The following is a 26,887-nucleotide window of genomic DNA, read 5'->3' on the forward strand; positions in this document are numbered from 1 at the left end:
GTGACAAAGCTTGTGGGATAGACAATTGGAAACACTGGGAATAAACCGAACAATATCTGAATTGGGATGTGAGCCGCAATGTGACTCCAAAACCCCCGAAACATAAGGACTTGGCACCGGTTCCTCTAGGGATGAAAATTTCATCACAATGAATTTTTTGTACACCATGCTACTGGTGCCAAATTGTACTAATTTCTTAAATTTGTATCAATAAACAACTAATTTGGGTGATAGAATTTTCAAATTATAAATAACAAAACAAACAAATGTGAAGCAATATTTTTGCTAGGTTACCTAGGTTAATATATAGGTTTCATCGCCTAGCAAGAGTTCTATCAACATAATTTGGAGATATTAGACTTTTGCACAAAAACTTTACGTAAACACTTTATACCTAACACCTTGACATACTAGTCGCTGATATTTCTTATTTGGAACTATTTCTTCTTTTGTATATTCTGCAATGACGTACAAATCCTACGTTAAAATATAGGTTTTATGGCATGTTAGGTTAACTAGATTAATGTAAAGGTTTATTTGCCTAGCAGGAGTTCTATCAACATAATTGGGCGAAACTAGACTTTTGCACAAAAACTTTACGTAAACACTTTATACCTAACACCTTGACATACTGGTGGCAGATATTTCTTATTTGGAACTATTTCTTCTTTTGTATATTCTACAATGACATACAAATCCTACGTTAATATATAGGTTTTATGGCATGTTAGGTTAACTAGATTAATGTAAAGGTTTATTTGCCTAGCAAGAGTTGTATCAACATAATTGGAGGAAACTAGACTTTTGCACAAAACCTTAACGTAAACATTTTATACCTAACACCTTGACATACTAGTGGCAGATATTTCTAATTTGGAACTATTTCTTTTCTTGTATATTCTGCAATGACATACAAAATCCTAGTTTAATATATAAGTTTTATAGCATGCTAGTTTAACTAGATTAATGTATAGGTTTCATCGCCTAGCAAGAGTTCTATCAACAAAATTTTGGGAAATTAGACTTTTGCACAAAAACTTTACGTAAACACTTTATACCTAACACCTTGACATACTGGTGGCAGATATTTCATATTTGGAACTATTTCTTCTTTTGTATATTCTACAATGACATACAAATCCTACGTTAATATATAGGTTTTAGGGCATGTTAGGTTAACTAGATTAATGTAAAGGTTTATTTGCCTAGCAAGAGTTCTATCAACATAATTGGGCGAAACTAGACTTTTGCACAAAAACTTTACGTAAACACTTTATACCTAACACCTTGACATACTGGTGGCAGATATTTCTTATTTGGAACTATTTCTTCTTTTGTATATTCTACAATGACATACAAATCCTACGTTAATATATAGGTTTTAGGGCATGTTAGGTTAACTAGATTAATGTAAAGGTTTATTTGCCTAGCAAGAGTTCTATCAACATAATTGGAGGAAACTAGACTTTTGCACAAAACCTTTACGTAAACACTTTATACCTAACACCTTGACATACTAGTGGCAGATATTTCTAATTTGGAACTATTTCTTTTCTTGTATATTCTGCAATGACATACAAAATCCTAGTTTAATATATAAGTTTTATAGCATGCTAGTTTAACTAGATTAATGTATAGGTTTCATCGCCTAGCAAGAGTTCTATCAACAAAATTTTGGGAAATTAGACTTTTGCACAAAAACTTTACGTAAACACTTTATACTCAACACCTTGACATACTAGTGGCAGATATTTCTAATTTGGGTTTCTTTTTTGTACATATTGTAATGTCATACAAAATCCCATTGGATTTTCATTCTTAGGGTTTTATGGCATAAAAAAAAAAACTTACCACTTTTAAGGAGAAGAACTTGATCTTCAATAGACAAATCAGAAAAATGAGGAATATGTTTGGCCCAGTCAACCAAGAGATATAATTGTTTATCAGATGTTTGAACCAAATCAGTATTGCCATTCTAGAAGGGGAAAAAATAGTACCGATACATGGAAGGAGCAAGATACAAGCTTGAAGAGATGTAAAGAAATTACATATAAACTTCAAAATGGTTTTATAAACAAAACTCAAAGATTAATGGCGGGACTTGGTCTTTCAAATTGGACAAGACTTGAGATTTAATCCTCACCTAACAAGTTAAGCGTTGGCTGCTAAGAATGGGTTTTCTTTTCGGGAAGGGGGAGGGGGATAAACATTTTTCCCTGCCCCCTTTTTAATGTATCTGCTAGAACCAACAAAATTATTTGAGAAATTCGATTTTACAGGTGTTTTTAGTTAAGACCTAACCTATTTCTCACCCACTTCACCCCTCTGATTTTTGTTTCTTCCCTGTGCTATTTCTATGATACTACCACAATTTTTTCCTAACTTAATGAATTTGATTTTAAGTAATTTTTGCATTATATTTAAACACGTAAAGGTTAAAGTAGGAGGCAGACATAAGAATTACAGAAATTTGGTGTCAAACCCTAAATCAGTAGGTGTGGAGGGGGACAACTCCTCAAACAAATATGCTTTGAGTTAAAATCAGGCAAATGCAAAGGAGAAACTTTCCCAAATTATACGATTTTTAAGACTTCCCCCTTATTTTCGTAGACCTGATAATTGACCTGAATTTTGTGCGTTTTTTAAATTTGTTTCACCCACTGATGTAAGCTCCTCTTGATCAATATTCCTCTCATCTTATATTGCTTTGTTCTCAAAAATGGGATTGGAATGACTTGATGAGAAGGAAACTGCTAAAATACTTATTGCAAAAAAGGGGAACTTCCATCGTTCTTCAATTGTACGTAAAAATTAATTGTTCAATTTAAAATCTATTTGTCACAGCTCAGTTATCTTTGACCATATGGTACTACTGTTCTATTCATACCTCCAGGAATAGAGGTTCATATACTTGAACCTTTAAAAAACTTTTTTGCATGTTGTCCACTAGGTCTGCGTAGGATGGATACCGTTCTCGTGATTAACTGTCTTCAGGAGGGAGTACAATCCATAGTTAGGGGCAAATCCCCCGACGATTGCAGTGTTTTTCTCCCAGATTTCTCCAGGTGTCCATTTGGAGCTGGTTCTACTCTGGCTAAGCTTCCAGAGTCAAACCGCGCTAACCCCCGTTTCAAACCAAATAAACAGCTCCACCAGGACTCGAGCCCCTTTCCACACGGACAAAGGATTTCAAGTCTAGCACGCTAACCCCTCGGCTAGAACGGCTCGGTTCATATGTAAGCTGGAATGACTAAATTTAAGAAGACAATTTTTGAAAAACCATTCCGGAGACTACAAAAATACTTATTCAGGTACCTGATCTACAGAAATCCACCTTTTTGGGTAGTCAGATTAATAATGAACAGGGTCTTTAAAATTTGTTATCAGCACATGGGGGGATGGAGGGGAACAGCTTCAAAAAACATCTAAAATAAGTGAATCCTTGGGAAAACCTGATAAATCATGAGGCACATAAATCTCAAGCAAATGGGGGGGGTATGGTAGACACCGCCTGTGGAATCTAGCCTAGCACGGACACTGGGGTTAAGAGCTTGTGAGTCAGGGTTCCCTTGCACCAGAATCTTGTGACTTTTTACAATTTTACCATAATCTGTTATATTTGCCATTCAATTCACATTTTCTTCGGTATTTCCTTTTTTAACGAATTAGCACCGCCTCCTCAAAAATGAAATCCTGTGTACAGGCCTAGGTCAACTCAATTCCTTCACTACGAAACGTCTTTGTCTCCACATAGCCATGCTTTATGCCAAAAATTAAATCTAATCCAACCTTTTAAAAATTAACTAGCTCCGACAACTCAAAAATCCTTTTTTCTTTTTCTTTTTTTGCTTGTCTAGTATACCTAAGGTGCCATCTACAGAAGATTTACATCAGAGAATAATTTTGGGAGCAAGTTCTTGGAAATAAGTTTGTATTTTTATTATATTCAAATAAAAAATATCTTTGAATTGCCAGTGACTAACAAATGGGGCAGATTTTGATTTCCATAATAGCAAAACAGACACATTTCTTGCGTATATTCTGAATAAAAGTTTTCCATACATTAAATAGAACAAGCTGCTATAAATCAAAACATTTTAATGTCAGAGAAACTACCTTAACTCATGTTATATTCGGTTGGATTGGATTAGACTAGCTTCAATAAGATTATACAAGTGTTTTTAGTCTTTTTTTTTTTTTTTTTTTTTTGCTCAACGAAATTTAACCAGTAATAGTAATTGATGATTGCAATAATTAAATAGTTTTCCAGACAGTTCTAATCTAGTCTCCAGACAGGTCTAATCGAAGTCTCCAGACAGTTCTAATCGAAGCATCCAAACAGTTGTAATTGAAATCTCCAGACAGTTCTAATCGAAGTCTCTAGACAGTTCTAATCGAAGTGTCCAGACGGTTCTAATCGAGGTCTCCAGACAGTTCTAATCGAAGTCTCCAGACAGTTCTAATCGAAGTCTCCAAACAGTTTTAATCAGTTTCTAATCGAAGTCTCCAGACGGTTCTAATCCAAGTCTATTTACCCAGGATTCATTTGACTTCAATCATTGTGTCTTAGACCAAAAGTTAAAACAGAAACATTTTATCGATTTATATATTTTTTTTTATCAATCTTTAACTCAATTTCAGCATTTTTACTTTACTTACACTTAAACAGAAAGTATCTTGGGGCTTTAACTATTTTACCTACGACTACCCAAAAACCATATTATGGAGTTGTCTTTTGATTTGAAACAGCCCAGGGTAGCTTAGCAAATCGTCTTGTAACGTACCAATTCCCCCTCCACAAAACAAAAGATTAAGTGTGTCATACAAAAATCAAACCTCAAAAGCAACTAATTGATCTTCTCTCCCTTCGCCTCGCTGCTCAGCCTCAATAATCCGATCAACAGGGACATCGTATTGGTTGCCACTTGTTGACTCTACTTCATTATCACCAATTCTATCGGCCCGATTTCTTTGCCTTTCCTCCTAAATAGTAAAATTACTCAATTCAAGCTGGAAATCACATTTTTTTTTCACACAAACAGACTAAATACTTTTGAAATATTTACTTCATCATATTAAGAATCTAAGGTACTTGTCTGCTATAGCGCCGACCACTGTTCATCCACTGACGTACCGCAGAACTGATTTCTTTACTTAGTGTGAGAAAAAACAAGGAAAAGTGACAAAATAGATGGGAAATATATAATTTGGGCTATATATTTGCACATTAAGGTGGGGGGGTAAAGTATTTTGACAGTGTGAAGTTAGAAAACAATTCTTACTTCAATATGCAGAATAATTGTACCTAACACATTTTGCATGCACTCCTGCTATACTTTACCCCACCTCCCCTAATGTACAAATATATAGCCCAAATTTATTTTTAAGGTATTATATTTTTATCAAACTTAGGTTTTGAATTCCGAAAAACAAGTTTCCAAACTCCGATTTATCCAATTGGTATAACAAGAGCCAAGAGCCCATATGGCACTTGTGAAGAGATCGGAGGAGCCAAGAGCTTCTTCCCACCAAGTTTCATTACGATTTCTCCACTCTAAGCGTTTTCCAGGATTTCCGGTTTCTCTCTCCAACTCCCCCCAATGTTAATGGATCCAGTCAGGATTTAAAACTAGAACTCTGAGACACGAGGTCTTTCTAAATATAGAATAACCGATGACCCGTTCGTAAGTTAAAAATACCTCATTTTTTCTAATTTTTCGAATTAACCGTCCTTCCACTCCCCCCCCCCCAGATGGTCGAACCGGGGATGCGACTATTTCTAATTTAATGTGGTTGGGTCCCTGATATGCCTTGGACGAGAATCATAACCTTAAAAGCCATACTTAACAAGGACAAACGTTTGCTTTATGGGCAAACAAAATTCTTCTTAACTATCTTGTTCGCTCGCTCCCCCCCCCCCTCCCCCAGATGGTCGAATCGGAGAAGAGACTATTTCTAATTTAATCTCGTCTGGTCCCTGATACGCCTGCCAACTTTCATCGTCCTAGCTTATCTGGAAGTGCCCAAACTAGCAAAAGCAGGACCGACAGACAGACAGACCGACAGCAATTTATACCAATATTGGTGAATACCAAGTGCCACAGTGATGCCATCGCGTTGTCTCGTCCAAAAATAATTGAACTTTTTCAAAAAAAAACGAACTAAAGAGCATCTAGACATGTACAAATGAGTTTTTTTCTGTAAGGATTAGGGGTTGGGGACAATTTCAAAAAAGCAGTAAATAGCCAAATTATAGAGAATTATATTAGAAGACATTGGAAAAATCAATAAACCTTATAGTTTTGAGGGAGAAGATAAAGTACCCTTTGATGAGCGTGTCTAAAACTATTATTTTTAAAAATGAAACGTTATAAAGATTGTTTTCTTCCCTTTTAAGTACTTTTTCCGAAGTTCCTTTAACATCTAAAAACAAGTAATTATATTAGTCAGGGCGTTATGTTATTTAGAAATGAAAAGATGAAAATTTACTAGATGTTTTCCAGAGAAATTGCCTACGGATTGTTCTGGGTACCCGGCTGACTGACCGTATTTCAAACAGTAGGTTGTACGAAAAGTGTGGTTCAATCCCGCTTTCTGGGGCTATAATGAAAGAAAGGTTGAGATGGCTAGGCCACGTTCTACGGATGAAAGATGACAGATTACCGAAGATTGTCCTTTTTGGCCAACCGTCTGGGGCTACACGGAAAGCAGGTCGTCCTTGTCTGGGTTGGGAGGATGTCATAAATAAGGATTTAAAGGAAATGGGAACTTCCTGGAGGGTGTAAAGAGGGAGGCTTTAAATAGATTAGGTTGGAGGAGGAGCGTGCGTAGCTGTGTTGGCCTCAGGCGGCTTGGTGCTGCAGTGAGTTTTTAGTAGTAGTAGTAGTAGTTATGTTATTCATTGTCTCATTGAATTGTTGCGCCACATGCTAATCTTTTTAAAAAGAGCTTTTATTCTGGAGAAAAAAATTTGAGAACATAATAAAAGAAGATTTTCAAATTAGTTATATTTCACCACATGCAAAAAATAACGAACAGAGAATTCGCAGAAATTTTTGTTCATAGAAGAAGAAAAATCACTGAAAGAGCAAAACAAATAGACCAGATTGAATGCCAAAAATCAACTAGTCCAAACTAAATGAAATGAAACGAAAATTAACTACAATTGAAATGAACTATAATTAATTAAAACGATAACAATGGGATACCAACCAAAAGTTTCAATAAACAGAATATTACGAATGATTCAATAGGTTTGCAGAAAATTGCGAAAAGGTTTCAATACGGCAAGCACAAGAGGTGACTACTCAACTTACAAATTTCCTTCCATTGACTGACGACTTGTTTAGCTCTGAAAAAATTTTCATGCGTGGAAAATCACCAAATAATATCGCAGCACAAAGACATCGAGGCATATTCGCTATCCCACCGAGTAGTGGTAAAACATTATGAGTTGCAAAAGGTTAGCTACTTATTCTATGTTAAGCTTATATTAAAATACTTTGTTTTAAATCAGCAATTGAACGGAATGTTGGAGCTGCAACAACTCTGAAAATGAAGCAGAAAACTTGTTAAGTTTCCTGCTTATTGTTTGTACCTAAAAAAACAATGAAGTTTCTTTTATATTAGTGATGTTATAGTGGAAATAACATCACTAATATGTCAAGGTCAATCTAAACAATGTCGGAAGAGCCAAGAGCCAAGAGCTCATATAGCATGAGCTCTAACAAAATTCTAAGAACCAATAGATTGATTTAAAAGGAAAATCAGAGGCTCGAAGCTGGTCGGGATTTAAAATAAAAGCTCTGAGACACAAGGTCCTTCTAAATATCAAAATTCATTAAGATACGATAACCCACTCGTAAGTTAAAAATACCTCATTTTTTCTAATTTTTCCTCTCCTTTCAACCCCCTCCCCCCCCCCCGTAGATGGTCGAATCGGGAAAACAACTTTCTCAAGTCAATTTATGCAGGTCCCTGACACGCCTTCCAATTTTCATCGTCCTAGCACATCCTGGAGCACCAAACTCGCCAAAGCACTGGACCCCCCCCCCAAACACCCCCAAAAGAGCGGATCCAGTCCGGTTACGTCAATCACGTCAATCACATTTGCTTATTCTACCCACCAAGTTTAATCCCGACCTCTCCACTCAAAGCGTTTTCCCAGATTTCTGGTTTCGCCATCCAACTCCCCCAATGTCACCAGATCTGGTCGACATTTAAAATAAGAGCTTTGAGACATGAGTTCCTTCTAAATATCAAGTTTCATAAAGATCTGGTCACCCGTTCTTCAGTTAAAAATACCTCAATGTTTCTAATTTTTCCGAATTAACACCCCCCCCAACACCCCAAAGAGAGCGGACCTGTCGCAATTATGTCAATCCCGTATCCAGAACTTGTGCTTTTTCTTCCCATCAAGTTTCATCCCGATCTCTCCACTCTCAGTGTTTTCCAAGATTTCCGGTTTCCAAGATTTCTGTCCCCCCCCCCTCCAACCTCCTATGTCCCCGATTCCGGTTCGAAATGAAAATAGAGCATCTCAGACATAAGACCTTTCTATTTATCAAGTTTCATTAAGATCAGATCACCCATTCGTAAGATAAGATAATATTTATTTTCAAAAGACTATCACAAGCTCTATAGAGCCGAATTCGCTTTATATGTCAGTAAAAGCTAAGAAAAAAAAAATTCAAAACAGTACATTAAGTCAAACACTTAAAATTAAAAAGAAATTAAAAAAACAAAATCATCAAAGATAAAGGGCAAATCAGTAAACTTAACAATTAAATTGCAAAAACATTGCAGTAAATCAAAAAAATAAAAACGGCAATAGAGGAAAAGGGGAATTTGGCAATTACATAATCACGAATTATTATTAAGGTGTTCAAGAATAAAGGGTATGAAACTTTTACGAAACCTCTCTATAACAGCATGGATCGGAGAGTAAGTTGGGATTGCTAAGGAGGCTGACCGGGGGAGTCGGAGTCTAATGGGATTGTGAAAATCAGGGAGTAAGTCCTCAGTACGGGGATTGGAAATGACTGATTTAGCGAAAAGCAGGCAAATTTGTTCCCTCCTTTCTTTTAAGGTGGTAATGCGTGCAGCTTTAAGGAGGAAGGAGTATGGAATTTTGCCTTCTTTGTAAATGATCCTGAGCGATCGCTTTTGGACCGATAAAGAAAACCTCAATTTTCACATTTTCCAAGATTTCCAGTTTCCCCCTCGAACGCCCCCCAATGTCACCGGATCTGACCGTGATTTAAAATAAGAGCTCTGAAGCACAAGATCCTTCTAAATATTAAATTTCATTTAGATCTGATCACCCATTCGTAAGTTACAAATGCCTCATATTTTCTAATTTTTCTCAACTACCCACTCCCCCAACTCCAACAAAGAGATCCGTTCCGTAATCACGTATTTAGGATTTGTGTTTATTTATCCCACCAAGTTTTATCCCGATTCCTCCACTCTAAGCCATTTCCCAGATTTCCCCCCCCCAACTCCCCCCAATGACACTGGATCCGGTCGGGATTTAAAATAGGAGATCTGAGTTACGAGGTCCTTATAAATATGTAATTTCATTAAGGTCCGATCACTCCTTCATAAATTAAAAATATCAATTTTTTTCAATATTTCATATTTAACCCTCCCCCCCAAATCCCCCAAAGAGAGCGGATCTGTTCCGGTTATGTCAATCACGTATCTAGGACTTGTGCTTATTTTTCCCACCAACTTTCATCCCGATCCCTCCACTCTAGGCGTTTTCCAAGATTTTAGGTTCCCCCCCCCCACTCCCCCCAATGCCACCAGGTCCAGCCGGATTTGAAACAAGAGCTCTGCGACATGACATCCTTCTAAATATCAAATTTCATTAAGATCCAATCACCCGTTCATAAGTTCAAAATACTTCATTTTTTCTAATTTTTCCGAATTAACCGTCCTCCCACTCTTCTGCCCGCCCCCAGATGGTCTAATCGGGTAAAAGATCTAGTCTGGTTCCTGATACGCCAGCCAAATTTCATCGTCCTAGCTTATCTGGAAGTGCCTAAACTAGCAAAACCGGGACAGACAGAGAGACCGACCGACAGAATTTGCGATCGCTATATGTCACTTGGTTAATACCAAGTGTCATAAAAAAGCGGCTATCACAATCCCAAAAGAACCGAATTCGCACTTTAGTGTCAGTACAAAATTATAGAATTACAATCAATAAAAATTCAATCGATAAAAACTCATAAAGTTAAAACATAGAAAAACAAAATTAAACAAAGTTCTATCTAGCAAGCATTACGAAGTACGCACTTGAAAAATAAACACTAAAACTCTAAGATAAAAGTAGAGTGAGAAGGAGGGCTATTGATTTAAAATTTCAACTATATTAGGGATGAACTTTCTTCTATATATTTTAGTGGAAACTCTTATTGGGGCAAGAAGGGGGATTTTTCATGAAGCAAAACATGGAGGGCGACTTCAGGGAGTTTTACGTGAACCTTAATAAAACGCACTGTCACAAATTCAACAAGTTGATCCTAAAATCTACGATTTTTGGACTGTAGATTGTAACCAAGAATAGTAGACACGATACTCTTCAGGTCAAGACTAAAAAAGATGAGGATGCACATTTTGCTAAGCGATATCAAATTTAGCTCCCAAGCAGAATTCAGCTTAAGTCAGAATTAAGCTGTCTACTGTTTTATCTGAAAAGCTGCAGAAGGGATAGAAGAAAACTTGTTGATCCAACTGAGGCTGTTTTAAAGCGTAAACTTTAGCTTAAGGCCATTTTGGAAAGAAGCTTTCCAAAAGCCCCTAACTTGCAACTCAAAGTCTTTAGCTAATGTACCGTTAATTCAGTGGCTTTTGGAGGTCTCACTTTTTCTCTTTCCGCATATGCTTATTTAATCATCGTTTTTTCCTTTCTTAATTTCACTTATTTCCTCTTTTCAACTTTTATTAGACCTCTGTATTGCCTAATTTCTTTACAAAAAAAAACATCACCTTTCCTTTGCGTATCAAACTATCAAACATAGTTCACTCGACCCAAAAGACCCCATGGAGGAAGCGGGATATTTATATTAAACCTGTATATATATATCCCATATTATGAAGCCATGTGCGACCTGCCTTCCTGTACGGTTGCGAGACATGGCTTTCAAAAGCAACAGAAGTATATGCACTGAACGCCTTCGACCATTGAACGCCTTAGACCATGAATGCCTAATGCAAATACATGGCTTCCTATAGGGTGAGCGATAGTCGAGCAACTCGATTCGTCATCGTTGTGAAATGGAGCTCAGTGTCAAAACGCACGTCAAATCAATCCATGGTTTCCATCACCAGGGCCGCCGGCAGGACCCTGAATGACAAGAAATAGTCAGCCCACAGACCCACAATGAAGGAATGGGAATTCAACCGTCTTCAACTTCTTCGAGTCTGGGAGAGCTGCCGCCCAGATTTCGTCTGATTCAAGTATAAAGAAAGTAAGTGCTAAATATTTACAGAGGGACAGATAGACAAGTAATTGTGGGACCTGATTTCGTCTTTTCTGACATCAAAGGTGGGAGATAATACTATAATTTTAAGATGATTAATTTTATCGCTGTCCAAAAATCCTTTAAAGCAAAAAATTTAAGCCGAGTCCGAGAGCCCGGGTCAATGAGGAAACATGTATATTATTCCTAAACGTTTGTTTAATAGCTCTTTGATCTCAAAATGTAAACGAGGCTATTTGTAAATTACAGAAAAACTCTTTCCCAAGATATTCCATCTTATTTTTAGATTTCAATATTTCAAAAATTTTCTCACCTTTCTACCCCTAAACTTTTTTCAGAAATCCTTATGACCTCATAAAAAACAGATGGAAAATAATTTGAACATCAAGTGTAGGCTGTAAGCCCACAAAATATGTCAAAAATCATCTCTTGTTGTGTTTGTTCCGTAATCCTTTTTCCTTTAACACAGAAGTAATAGAATGAATAAACAAAGGAATAATTTTTAATTACGTTAAGGTTGCTTCTACGAAACGTTCACTTCCTTCAGTTGCTGATAAATCGGATTTTAAAGACAGTCCCCTCTACTTTAACTCAGAATCCATAGCCATTCAAACCTAAGGAGATAGAAAAACAGCCAGAAGACGGTCGACATTTTCTATGCTGTTTAGGCTCAATTTTATCATAGTTTTTTTTTATAACTTTTAGAAAAAAAACTTTTCTTCAATTTACCTTTAATGATTTAACTAAGGAAATCAAATTTTTAGACAGCATTTCCAGTGAAGAAAGAACCAGTAACGTGCTTACATACAGGACGCCCTGGGGTATCTTCTAAAGGTGCAGGTTCCTTATTCTCGGGCAACTCCGCCTATTAATCTCCATTTACCCTAGAATTCTATCCACAAAATAGTCGAACCGTTAATTAAATTAAATGGTCACCGAAAACAGCCTTTTGAAAGGTATCAACAGTATACAAATTTTAGTCATCATTTACAGTAATTTCTAAAGATTTTAAAAAATTAACTCTACAGGAGCTAATTTTTAAATTACTACAATGCTGTATGGCAGCTTGTATAGTTTTATCTGCGAAAAAGCAGGGTACTTATCGGTTATATAATAAACACTCGGGAAGTGATGTTCGATTAATGCTTATGAAACAAAATATGATGAATATATAATAGTTTAGAAACAAATTTGAGCTATATATTTGCACATTAGGGGGGGGGGGGGTAAGGCATAGCATATATTAAATACGCAAACAAACCATTGCTGTATTTAATATATGCTATGCTTTACCCCCACCCCACCTAATGTGCAAATATATAGCCCAAATTTGTTTGCATAAATCAAAACAAACCAATATAAAAACTAAATACTTAAATAAAATATAGCTACAATTTATTTTGCAACCAAACCAAAGTTAATTGTGTAGTATAAAAAAGTTGCTTGACCAGTTTCTTGTGTCATGCTCGCATCATTTGCGATCGAAATTGTATAATGTTTATTATATAACCGATAAGTACCAAAAGCAGAAGCAATGAGTCTCATAAACAGTGTAAATTTTTGAACTTGGAAAGTTTATTGAAAGTTATCACCTGTCAAAGCAAGAATAGATTGACAAATTTCTTTCTGGGCGTCACTTAGCATCTCTATTGAAATAAAAGTAGGACTAAAAAGCTTTTAAAGATCTAGAGCCCCGTCAAGAGTGTCGACTCTAGATGATAAGAAGTACTCATGCATTATACCATTACCTGTACAGCTTCTCTTTTCATTCCCATTTCTAGACATTTCTGATATCGGCAATACTGGCATCTATTCCTCTGTCTTTTATCAATTATGCATTGACGATCTTCACGGCAGGCATAGGTCAAGTCTTTCCGAACTGTTCGTTTGAAAAACCCTTTACATCCTTCACAACTAAAAAAAGAGACAAAATTAAATTAATTCATAGCAGTTAATAGCTCTTCGTTCAGGTAATGTCAAGCTGCTTGATGCCATGAACGTGACTATCACCAACCAAGGTGATATTTATGTAAAAAATAATATAAACCATATAAGTAATATAGGTGCATAAAGTTCAGACCCTTGAGGGGTAGATTAGATGCCGACCATTTAGATAAGATAAAAAATGGCGGGAGATGATCCTTTAAACCATTTTCAGGGAAGGGAGTCCCTCTGGAATTGAATCTAATAAAATTACCAGACTCCAGATTCAAAGATCCTCTTCCACCAAAGTTCTAATCTCTCATATCCTGTTTCATCAACATTCTTGTGAATGTATAGGATATGTTCGCCTGTCCTATATCCAAAAGCTTAATATTTCGTTTTATCCAATACTTCGACAGAGTTACCAACGGCTCATCTTCTTACAAAGCTACCTGAGGACAATATATGGAAGAATTCTGTCAGTTTGTGGGGTATATTTACCTGAAGAGTCGCCACTCGAGAGAGAGAGAGAGAGAGAGGGGGGGGGGAGGGAGAGAGGGAGAGAGAGAGAGAGAGAGAGAGAGAGAGAGAGAGAGAGAGAGAGAGAGAGAGAGAGAGAAGGTCCTGTAACAAGCATATATTAAAAGCAGACCCAAGAGTTGCAAGGCACAGCACTATACATTGCACTGTCACAAGGTTTGACATTTCGTCACTGGACCACGAAAAGTCGGCTGTGGAGCAAACTGGATGGTTAAAAATCGACAGTAGGCAAACCGTACATATGTCGATATGTCCAGGGAAGGGACAGTCTAAACAGCTTTTTCCTTCTTTTTCTATCATGTGTCTTTTTAATTTGTATTCGTTTATTACTTTTTAAAGTTCAAATTCGAACCCGTAATTTTTCTTTTGCATAAAAATCAGCGCTCCAGATGAATTGAAAAATGTTATATAAGAATGCCGTTGTAGTGTGTTTGGCTTCACAACTCCTCTCTAGTAAAAATATAAACAAAACAAATACAACACACATACATATTAAAGAAACGTGCGTTTTATACTCCGGGGTGACTCAATTCAGAGCTTCGGCACGGAACATTTTCGAACGATGGAAGCATTTTTTCTATAGTGGGGTCAAAATTGAAAAAACAAATTTACAGGCCAGTAGGTGGTCCTAGGGGGAAATTTTCCTCTCCGCATCAACCTGAAATGAAGATACAACCCCAGTAAGTTGCATCATAAGTTAATGTGTGCCGGTAAACGTTTCACTGCGTTCCCTATAGAGCCTAAGCTACAGTGTTTGTCCAATTTAATTTTAATAAAAACATTTTTTTTCAAAGAAGGTAAAAATCGCCGTCGGAACTTTAACGATCCCGAGTTATCTTAAATAAAGAGGAGGCACCTGCCGATTCGATCTTTACAGCAAAAATTTATTTATCCTCTATTAGTTTGCCCATCGCGCGTTGCTCCGATTTCATGAGAAAGGAAATTCAAAGAAAATTCCCCCTCCTTGGAAAATTCACCCAAGCGGATCCCCCCATATACGAATAACGATCGTGTTTTAAATCTAAAAGTATTTGAAAATTCCCCACTAACTATTCTCCCCCGGAAAATTCACCCGCGCAGAAAATATTGGCATTGCATTGGGAAGCATTGGACATCAAGTCCATGAAAAATATTATTATTATTTTTTTTTAACGTTCATTTTCTTTTTAAAATGCAAGTAAATAACCCTCATTCTAAAGCAGTGAAGTACAGAATTGGACATGAGCCCACGTACATCTTAGAACATTTTGAAAGAGACATAATGGGGGGGGGTCCCTTACTCTTCCACGGAAGACAGAAAAACTTAATAAATATCATTTGTCCAGACATAGCTATGTCAGGTTATAGCACTGCTCTAGAAACCCCCTCCCCCCGGTGAGTTATTACACTCGGATACATTACACTCGATCGACCGCATCTGAAAGTGGAAAGGGTAGTAGGCGTAAGCCTAAAGCTAAAAAACTGACCAAATATGTGTCAAAGGTGAAATTTGTTATCTAAATTGGACAGGAAAAAGCTTTTTAAAAAACATTAGAGCCCCCCCCCCTCTAGTTCAAACCGTCGATAACAATTATGTCATCTATTTTCACGATTACTTGGATTTTTGCGAAAGACACAACAATAAATGCAAGGGCTAAATAATGTACTTCCAGCAGTCATTTAAATAGACGACACATAAAACAGTTGTTAGCCAAATAAAAACACATCAAATTCGTTTTGTTTAAGGTTAAATCTACAATATATTACTGTCAGTTGGTAAAGAATTAGAAGTGTGTAAAAGTTTCCGTTTTAATATATTCCGATTCAAAACACTATGTGCCATCCTTTTCAATACAAATATAGCTAATGCTATTTAGGTTTAATGTAAAATAAAAATCTAAACATAAAATAACCAAATCCTTGGATTTTCGACAATTAAAATGCTTATACAATAATATACATTCCTTTCATTTTTCATAGTTTGATTAGGATACACAATATACCAGTATCGACCTTGCTGTACCGATTAATGGAGTCTGGAAATCCACAACAAGTCTCGTTTCAGTTTATCGCAAGTTAAATCATAACAAGACCCATTACTTGTTTAGATTTCATTAATCAGTTAATTTTCTATGTAACTTGGTACGTTCACTAAAAAATGGTTTTTACATATTGTGTTTTGGTATCGAGTCAATGACCATTTAATAAGAGAGCTACTCACAGAACATAGCCTGTAGGTATGATCATAGCTAAACCATCCGATGTCACCTAGTTCTAATAGAAAACTGAAAGGAAAAAGGCCTGGGGCTGAGCTGAAACCTGAGGTCAGTACTCCCGATTCTAATAGCCAAGATAAAATTTTATCGCCTGTCTGACGTCGGGGCAGATAGATACTCTTTTCTCACAATTCTTTTCTTCTCTCTTTTTGATTGAAGTTTTTTTAATTGGATTCCAGGGGTACATTGACCTATTGAGAGAGAAAGTCCTAGCTTTAGAGGAAGAGATTAGAGTAAAAGCGATTTGAAAGTTCGATTTACTAGCTGTTTCTTTCTTTTTTTATTATAGAGTTAACAAGATAAGAAATACAGCAAGATAGTTATAGACAAGAATACTTTCTTTGCATGAATTCTAACTGTAGATCACGTCTAGAGAGTTTAAAGAACTAAATTTGTGTACACAAGAGGGACAGGGCTCATTTTGCAGGAATATATCTGACGCCGTATAGGCGAAGAAGAATTTTTGACACTTTAATTTTCGTTTTTATTTTTGAAAAATCATGATTAGGTGCCAAGAATGCATTGCCTTGTGATAAGAGAAAATCTTAGCTCTGGAGAAAGATTTCAATAAATAGAAATTAAAGTACGAAGTGATTGGTCAGCTGTTACTTCATGAATTCTGCTCTTTCTTTTTTTTTCTGACAAAGCCACCATAAAATTGAGGGGGACCCACTAGCGCCTTTAGATATAAAAGGATACGCGCCTCCATCCCTGTTACCTTTGCTCCATATGGTGTACACAAAAGTGCCCAGTGAGTCCCCTCTCGGTCGAACAAAAAAAAATTATCTAAAACATTGGTTTCTAAGCAATACCCATCATAGATCACACTTTGTTTAAGTAACTTGTAATAAGAGGGATACGGTAGGGAGAGGGGGAGGTGGTGAGGAACATAATCATAGGAAATGGGGAGCGTATGACGCCACATGTCTGACCTAAAAAAGATGCATTCTCTTTTCTCTTCGATTGACGTTTTTAATTCGATGCCAAGAGTACATTGACCTATTGATGGAGAAAATCATAGCTTTAGAGGAACGTTTCACATAAAAGATATTAAAATAAAAATGGATTGCGAGATGAGATTTTATAGCCATTTTTTTATCAAAAAAATTATTGCGATAGTTTAAAGGTCTAAACAACTGTTTAAAAAAAATACTCGTTTTAGATCTTGCATATTAAACAGCTTTGATTTTTTTTTTTTTTTTTTTGGCTGGCCTCAACCTCGACTGTGTAAGGCCAATTTGTTTTTCTTTCTACGATCACCTTCAAATTTCGTGAGCTTGTCGTTCTGGTGTGATAGGCCATCAGAAGAAATACAGTCAACGAACTAAATACGGTTTGAAACGACTTTGAGCAATTTAGATTAAGAATACTCAGGTTAGCTGGCCAGAGACGAACTGTCTCAGCTCTTTTTTTGGTTTGTAAGAAACGAATTTATCACTTTAACCTCCATACTGAATAATCGCAGGGGAAAGGGAAAAGGTGGCTAAGCCAGAACACTGCGTAAGTAAAGGGGTGCCTCACTTTGCATATCTACAAAGAATTATATAATATTTATAAATTTATATCTGATATGAATGATAAAATTTATTTCGGTACTTGTGTATTATTCAGAACACACCCAATAAATGAAGTTAGGTTCTTTCGTGACAAAGCTACGATACAGGTATATTTTAATTAAATATTTTATATATAGAAGTGGATAGGTTAGGTTAAGTATTTGATATAATGCACCCCCCCCCCCTAGTGTGCAAATATATAGCGCAAGCTTTTGATAAAGCTAATGAAATAAACAAAATATTATGAAACTATCATCATATACTCATATATACATCATATACATATACATACTTCATCATATACATATCATATACATCATATACTTCAGACACTATCATCTATCACTATACATAGCAAACTAAATTGAGTTTTGTCTTTGTGGCTATGAAACCGGATTTTCTCAGAAAAATTCTTGAGTGTGTCCTGAATTGAATTGAATCAATTTAATAATGAACAAATACCAAATATTTAATTAAAATGTAGGCTACCTGCATCGTAGTTTGTTTCCCGAAAGAACCTAAATTCACTTATTGAGTGTGTTCTGAATAATAAACAAGTATCTTTATCTATTTCTCTTTCTGCGCAGTTCTTATTTGAACTCAAGAAAAAAATGCTACTTGAAAAGAAAAAAAATCCTGGCTGTGAAAAATATAGCGTATAACTTAGATAAGAATACAATTAATTTCCAATATAAAAACAAGTGACCACACTTTTTCTTCTCCTTTTAACTCTTTTAGCAGGATAAGGTAAGTGGTTTCAAACTAAGTTCAGTTTAAATATTACAATGTACAATTTAGGTGTTTGTACCATGTGCAAGATAATAGAGAGGGAGTATACGTTCCGTGAAAGAGGGAAGCATTAGACGTCGGAGAATCAAGACATTCCTTTTTTCCCATTGATTGAAGTTTTGTATTTGGATTCCAAGAGTGCATTGACCTATTGAAAATATTCTGTCTGGACAATATGCTATTCTGAGCAGGTCTGCTAAGAAATAACTTAGATAGCATTTTATGGCTAGAATTGGTTCAGTTTCAAAAACCTTTTTAAGAGAAAAAGGTAGTAGAGAATTGACCAGCTATATACAAAACCAAGTTTAGACATAGATTAAGACCCTGATTTTAACACTTGTAGCAGTTCAGGACGAAGAGAAAGGAGGGTTGAGACAAGCGCATGCCGGAGATATGGGGAGATGTCTGGCATCAAAAACAAATATTACGTAAATGTTTATTTTCGTTCCAAGTGCTAAAGTGTGTATTAATGCCGTCCTGGCTGAGTGGGTGGCACGCTGGCGTGCGAATTCTGTGTCCAAGGGGCACGGGTTCAATCCCAGTTGTGACCAGTTAGTTAGTTTGGGACGGGGGTCAGTGGAGTGACTCTGTAAGCTCACCCAGAGGCGACCCAGCCCTAAATGGGTACCTGGAGAAATCTGGGGAAGGTAAGCAGGAAGGATGTGTAAAAGCACAGGATGGTTGGCCCCTAACCCCCCATTGCATTCCTGTCTGAAGGGCCATGAAACGGAGATCAGCCCCGCCAGTTTGCAGCTTAAGAGTCTCGTGCCGTCTTACTTACTACTTACTACTAAGTGCGTATTACAAGATTCTGATGATCGCATGTTATTTATTTGTTGGCCCTCCTCCTCCATGGGGCAAACTAAAAATGCTTAAAGTGGGCTTGCTTACAGCTGTGCACTTCTTTTATACTTTTCTAATTTAAGGAGGGGCAAGGGAATAAAACCAACCACTTTCCTTTAGTGTGGCCTCCCCTGTCAGCTTAACTAACAACCTGAATATTCTTTACTATAAATGTTTGCATTGTATACTGAACCTTAACCCTTCCGGTCGTATCTCAAGTGATGTTGTTTAAAGAGAATTTGAGCAGTTTACTCGTCTTTGAGCGGTGTTAGTAGTAAGCGGTGTTACTAACTTACATGCGTTATAATTTCTGTTCGTCTTAATTTTTGATGCTGCTCCTTACTTTCAGTTAAAAAAAAAATACTTTTCATATTTATATTTTCATTATTTTTTTAGTAATACTAGAAAATTCTTCATTGAAATTCTCTTCCCCCATGACAAATTTCCCCATGGAAAGATCCTCCCACGTAACCCCATCTTCAACTTCCCCCAACCCAAAAAATCCCTGTGAAAACGTCTGTACACTTCCCAATAACCATTACTACACTTGTCGAAGTTTGTAACTTGCAGCACCTCCCACGGGGAATGTGGGGGAGTAGGTCGTACCCAAAGACATAGTTAATAGGTTTTTCGACTATGGTGAATAAAATGGCTATCTCAGAAATTTGATCCGGTGACTTTGGGAGGGGGATGAGCATGGGAAGGGGCCTAGCTGCTCTTCAATTTTTTGGAGGGCAGTAGAACTTTAGAACTTTTAGGGCACTAGAACTTTTAATTTCTGTTAGAATGAGCCCTCTCGCGACATTCTAAGACCACCGAGTAAATACGATCAAACCTTGGGAAAAGAAGTTTGAAACTTCTATATTAAGGTTCTCTGATGCGCTGAATCTGATGGTGTGATTTTCGCTAAGATTGTATGACTTTTAGGGGTGTTTTCCCCTATTTTTTTAAAATTGGGCACATTTTTTCAGGCTCGTAACTTTTGATGGATAAGACTCAACTTGATGAAACTTATATATTTAAAATCAACATTAAAATGTGATTTTTTTAATGCAACTATTGGTATCAAAATTCTATTTTTTAGAGTTTCGGTTACTACTGAGCCGGGTCGCTCCTTACTACAGTTCGTTACCACGAACTGTTTTTTTATACCACCAAAAATTTCAAAAATGGGCTTCGCTTACCATATGGATCAGAAAAGAAGCAGAGTTTGTTGCAATAACAACTGTGGATACGATCCATTAAGATTTCAAAAACAGAAAACCTTAGGAACCGCAAAGGTTGAAAAATTGTACTGTGCTTCGCAATGAACAGAACTTTAAGGAGAAAAGCATTCCGTCATTTGGTACGATGTCGCCCGCGTGACACGACGATGTCACCCACGTGACAGAAGCTTAAACCCTCCCAAAAATCAAAATTTCGTTAATAAACAACAGACAGCCCCAAAAGCCCTGCAGCATATGAATATATAGCCTACCAGTCGTCCAAAAGTGAAAAAATGTACAGCCGTGTTTTCTCCTATTTTCTTCAAGGGATGTTTGATAGCCAACAATACATTTACACGACTTGGTGCCTCCAATATGCCCTTCAGCCACTTCTTTTCTACTTTAAGGTCTCTTGTGCAGGCTACAATAGCTGTCTTATTAATTACCCTCTTTTTTACCATCAGATTCAATATTTAGGACCATCAGTATTATTGCATTGGTTGGTGATATCTGATAAACCACTAGATCACATCATATGTGACTTCGAGTCTGCTGTACCGTTTTGTATTATCTGAGGCATCACAAGACTGTCTTTGTCAATTTGCCCTGTTTCAAAACAGAATGTAACTTCCTGGATTAGGCTTTGCCCTCCCCTTCCTCCTTCCAGCCGTGTAACTGGACTTAAACAACTCGGGGTGTATCTTACTGCTGATTTAAAGTGGGAGAAACAGACGAAAATGATGTTCCGGAGAGCTAATGCAGGTATTAGCTCCCTGAAGCTGTTGTCTCGACGTGGAATTCCTTCAGATCACCTTTTGCGAGTTTATACCTCTTTTATACGGTTTTGCCTTGAATACTGTTCCCCCGTTTGGCATTACGGCCTAACGCAGTAGCAGTCAGATGCGATTGAGAGTTTAATTTCGGGCGTTGTTGGTAATTTCAAGAGCACCCGAAGTCCCCTACTGCCCCCTCCTTGAACAGTTTGGCCTAGATTCCCTTGCAAGCCGTTGACAAAAACTGTCGCTTAATTTTGGTACACCGCTGTTGAACAGCATATTCCATCGATCCATATTGGCCCCTGATTTCAAACCACATCGAGAAAGACCCGCAAGAGCAGTGGCAGAAGCTGTACCTCGTATACAGCCAATTAATGTGTCTCGAAACAGATATTTGATAAGCTTTGTACCCTCATTTGTAAAGTTTTTTAATGTTACTGCTAGTAAGCAAGATTAGCTACAGCTTTAGTTTGTTAGTTAAATTATATTTTGACCAGTTATTGTGTACTGATTTTAATTGGACGACTGGATTTATTTTAATTTATCTCATAAGTTGTGACTATGGATTGTAAATGTATTTGTGTTTTGACAACTAAAACGAATATTTGGCTTGTCCGCTGCTTTAGTTCGTTAGTTATATTTTATTATATTTTTACTAGTCAGTTATTGTGTACTCATTTTAAGTATATGATTAAAATTATTTTAAATTATTTCATAAGTATTGACTATAGATTGCATATATTTATGCTTTGACAACTAAACAAATATCCGGCTTGCCCGCTGCTCGTTTTGAAAATAGATTGAATTGAATTGAAACTGAACTGGTGAAAGATTTTTAGTGGAGGTCCCCAACCGAGGAGAAGAAACTTTACTCCAACAAATTAAGCTTAACATAGAGCTGGGATCAAGAATCATTTCAGATTGTTGGAGGGGCTACAACACAACTGAGCTGGAACAAGCAGGTTTCACTCATTTGAAAGTGAACCACAAAAATAATTCTGTCGACCCAGAAACCGGCGCCTCTACCCAAAAAGTAGAGAGAATTTGGGGTTCCGCAAAGTGGAGGAACAAACGGAACTGAGGTACATCCCGCCATCATTTACATTCATACTTAGGAGAGTACATGTGGCGGGCGGCAGTAAAGGTAGAAGGCCGAGTTCATTTTATAGCAATTCTGAGGACATTTCTTCGTTCTGGGAGCATATTTCCAAGTTTTTTCATAATTTTGCTAATAAAGTATTCTATTTTCGTCATATTCTGTTTGTTTTTTTTCATGAACCAAACTTCACTTTTCGAGTGTGTTTTATATGATAGACAAGTACTTATACATAGGCCTATACCCAGCTTTATCGATTGATGATGCCAGACAACCATCAAAACATTTTTTTGTTTCATCTCAAACACAATATATACCATCATTTTTCCCCTAACCTGTTAGCTTCTAAATTACGTCGGTTCGAAACTTATCTGGTCCACTTATTGATTATGTATATTTACAACATAGACAATAAACTAGGTCCTAGTTCGGTTGATTTTCCTTTATTCCTTTTCATTATTCATTCCTTTTCATTATTCATTCCTTTTCATTATTCATTCCTTTTCATTTTTCATTATTCCTTTAAGCTGGCACGCATTCCAATAAGAGGGGCTTCCTTTCTCTCCCAGACACCAATTCAACTGTTTATACTGTCTGTATATCCTTTTTCCAAAATAAAACTGTCTCCGTAAATTTAAGAAATTGGAGAGGTCAATGAACCCACAACGCTAGAAATTATTTCCGGTTTCAGGTGATAAACGCCAATTATAGAACGAAAATGAAAAAATAAAACGCATTAGAAGGATCAATAAAAGGGCTAAAAAGACACGTGATTCGGGCACCCCTCGTTAGCTGCATTAATTACAAATCCAGATACTCTAGAGGGTTACGCCCTAACTAAGGGTAAACACACAGGAACAGCTTCCATTTTCCCAAGAAATACCAAAAATATACATAGAGTATAAATATTTACACAAATCGCAAAAAGAAGAGACTTTTCAAGCAACAAGCTTCTTTTTGGGACTAAACTCAATAAGACATTTCTACAGCCCCTCACCCCCCCCCCCCTGCCGGGAAGATGTCTGTAAGTCCTTGTACAAGACATTATGCATGTGGTACAAAAGCGACTAAAGTTGTACAAACCAAAAGAAACATACAGTAGACAAAAATACCCGTAATACACGGGATGATTAAATATTAATCATTCCTCGAGAAAAATTACTAGCACTGAGGAAGAGGGAGAAATTTGCAAAAGAATGATACAAAATTACAATATTTAAGACGCAGAAAAAAGTGAACTAGTCTTTCACGTGATGCGGGTCTTTGAATTTTGTATTCGGTTCATTTACAAAGAATACACCCAAGCAGGGTTTGAGGCACGAAATTTGAACTGGACGGAAGGTTGGAGACACAGCCAAGGAACACATTATTGCTCTCTTAGGACACTTGGAGAGTAGCTTATATTTTCTACTTACTTATTATTTTTCATTAGAAAGCATCAACTCTTTCTTGTGCTCTCGGGGATACCCCTAATATTGTGGTTATCACCAAAATGGGTTAATTCGACCAAAAAAAATATTCCTTCTGTCAATTCAGAATTCTGTTCTTTATTACAGTTAAAACACAGTCGCTTAACGAGAAAATAGTTCGGATTACTGACACTAGATATCCTTGACAATCGAACCTGGGGAGAGCCCTATCTTATAGAATTCTACAACCAAATATCCGCATACAAAAAGCAATAGACCACAGTGCATACCCCCTGAATTTAGTTGTGCTATGACTTCTGATGATGTGAATTAAGAATAATGATTTGAAAGCCTAATGAATAAGACGTAATAGGGGTCAAGAGAGGCCTAAAAACGTCTTGAAACATAAAAATAGATTATAGTTACATAAAAAAAGGCCTTATTGTTTAAGTTTCTATTCAATCAACTCTCGGTCCTACAGTGAGGCCATGAATTTTGACTTATCAAGTGTTACATGAATTCCGATGTAATTTCTAGAGCAGAATATTTTAAATGCTGACTTAAGGCTATTTAAGCTTTCTGAGTAGCCTTTGTGGCCACTTTTCCTATCTGCCATTTTACACCTTTTCTGGTTTATAATTGAAATCTGACTTCATAAACACTTGATCAGTGATGTGTCTAGGTACTTGAAGTTTTGAGAATTTGTGTGTGTTTTTTTATTCCGTTGCGAGACGAACTGGATGCATAAAATAAAAAAAAAGGCTTAACCAAATTCAATGTTTAAATATAATACAGAATAGTAACGCTAAGGTAGTTTGATGCAGTTGAATAAGAATGACCATAGATGGCATTGGAACTTAAATAAATAGGATTCTAGGGTTAGCAAACTTTCAAACCTGCATAGCGTTGTAACCATGAGCGATGGTCAAATCAAAATTACACTTCTGAATTCAAACTAGGAACTCCACTAAGAGCTACTCGAGGAAAAATAAAGAACTTTTTTAACATATGGACACAAGTCACAGATCCGCACGTCCATTATGGAAGACAAGAACACAGCTCGCTTAATCGCTTGTTCAAAAAGTGTCTTTGACAGTGTCACATTGAATGGGTACGCTTTCTCGGTCGACATAACAACCCATATCAAAACACGAAAATATGTAAGCCCAGCAAATTCTGTTTGGAGCTTCTGGCTATAATAATTAATAATTAATTAACAATAATTTATTTGTTACTCGCTTGTTTTGACAAATTAAGCAGAGTAAAAACATTAAGGAAAGAAAAACAAAATAACACAAAAAATACAATTAATACAGTCTAATCAAAGGGTGGTAAGGGCCCAAGCGTTGACAGGCCTCAGCACCTAATCTAGCATAAAGTTTTTCATAAACAATAATAATATAAGTGGCACAAAACTTTCTGATAATCTTCTGATTTCTATAAGAACGCGGCACATACAATAAATATTTATAATAACGAAAATACAGAACTCTTATACCCTGCAAATCTTTATTATTAAACAACGGGCGCAAACCGGAAAGAAACAATATAGAATGATCGCAATATGTAGAATAAAGTCTGGATAAAGCCTTTCGTGAAAATCTGCCTCGGTTCGGGACAATTTTTGCATACCCTTTTTTAAGTTTACTTTTAATATCATTTCACATTGAGGATGGAGGCTTGAACGAATGCAGAGCAAATTAATGCAACAAAGACAACGAGTTCTTTATAACTAGAAGAAGACAAGTGAGGGATAACACAGATTTTGTTTCTGAAGGCGAACCTATTGTTAGGGATAAATCCTAAGGTCTTACAGGGTTCGATAGGTTCTTAGATTTGTCTGGATCTGATCGCTTGAATAAAGTGAAATCATTATGTTCAGAAAAGTGGCCGTTATTATGCGTTGCACAGACTTCTTTCTAAATAGTTTTGTTCAATCACGTTACACCCCTTGAACCAGATTCACAATTTAGTTCACCCTTTCTCTTTTCCCTCGGGCACCAGCTCCACCCGAATATCCATAAAATCGATAAATACATCAGTTTCAGGCGATAGTCTTTTTAGGCCCCTTCCTAGCTTCAAAAGCGTCTTAACATGGCAGCTGGGTCGCTATCCTCTAATCATAAGTTTTACTCTCCGTCTGAGGTTGTTTCCAACATAATCTCTACCAGAATCGAGATGAAGAGAATAAGTCATCGTATTTTCACTCGCACTGATTACTGTACTAGAAAACATGTACACAGATATCCCAGAAAGCTTTATCTGATGTTAAGTTAGTTGCCAGGGGGAACAAACTCCGAGCAGACGTAATCCGCGGAAGGCCATCTTAAAACTTCTTCATCAACGATTTCAACCGTTCTATACGGTAAGTTAAAAATAGCTATTTATCGGGTTTTCTGGCACTGCAAATCTTATTACAAAAAAAAAAATGGGTCTGAGACTAGAAGAGGTCAAAGTCTTTTATTAGATATAATCGAAGCATTAATATCAGCAAATGAGTCACCGCACCCAGTGAAAGCAGAAGAGAAAGCCTGTTCGGACGAAGAAAACCTCCTTTTTCTTTTATAGAAGAAATAGAGCTTAAAGCGAAAATATATCATCCACAAAAAAAATTCTAAAACTATGATTAACAAACTTTTTCTAGGCTTCTAGGCTTCGTAATGGTAAACTTTCACCAAAACTCATCAACAAATGAAACAAAAAATACTAGTTACTTGTTGTAAAAAAAAAAAACTTCCTTTTTTGACCCTACAGTATGGGGAAGACAAATTACGTTATACTTTCTACAATATAAAGAAAAAGAATCAAAATTACAAGAGTTTCAACTGGCTGTAAAATTCAGTGAAAATTAATTTATTTGCATATTAAAACATTAAAATGAGAACCAGAAGCTGGACTACACATGCTTTTATTTTCTACTTGGGGCAATGAAACTCAAAAGAGGTTTGCACAATAGCATTTCCTTATTTGATATTTTGATTTTTAAGTAGCCTGTAGGGATGTTGA

The 26,887-nt window shown here is 36.5% G+C and overlaps 1 protein-coding gene across 3 annotated transcripts in view; it reads right to left on the bottom strand.

Moving 5' to 3' along the window:
• The window catches only part of LOC136040613 (retinoic acid receptor RXR-like), a 59,374-nt gene that overhangs the window by 16,548 nt on the left and 15,939 nt on the right, over positions 1-26,887 (bottom strand). For 2 of the 3 annotated variants that reach the window (XM_065724890.1, XM_065724889.1), the window contains exons 4-6: positions 13,238-13,403; positions 4,837-4,983; positions 1,852-1,975 (exon numbers count right to left, since the gene is read on the bottom strand). In XM_065724890.1, the coding sequence (XP_065580962.1) occupies positions 1,852-1,975; positions 4,837-4,983; positions 13,238-13,403 (437 nt within the window). Of the gene's footprint in view, positions 1-1,851; positions 1,976-4,836; positions 4,984-13,237; positions 13,404-16,152; positions 16,280-26,887 lie in introns of those variants that run through there. The other variant, XM_065724891.1, reaches the window with a different exon arrangement.

Source organism: Artemia franciscana, chromosome 21, assembly GCF_032884065.1.
Source record: "Artemia franciscana chromosome 21, ASM3288406v1, whole genome shotgun sequence".
Taxonomy (NCBI): domain Eukaryota; kingdom Metazoa; phylum Arthropoda; class Branchiopoda; order Anostraca; family Artemiidae; genus Artemia; species Artemia franciscana.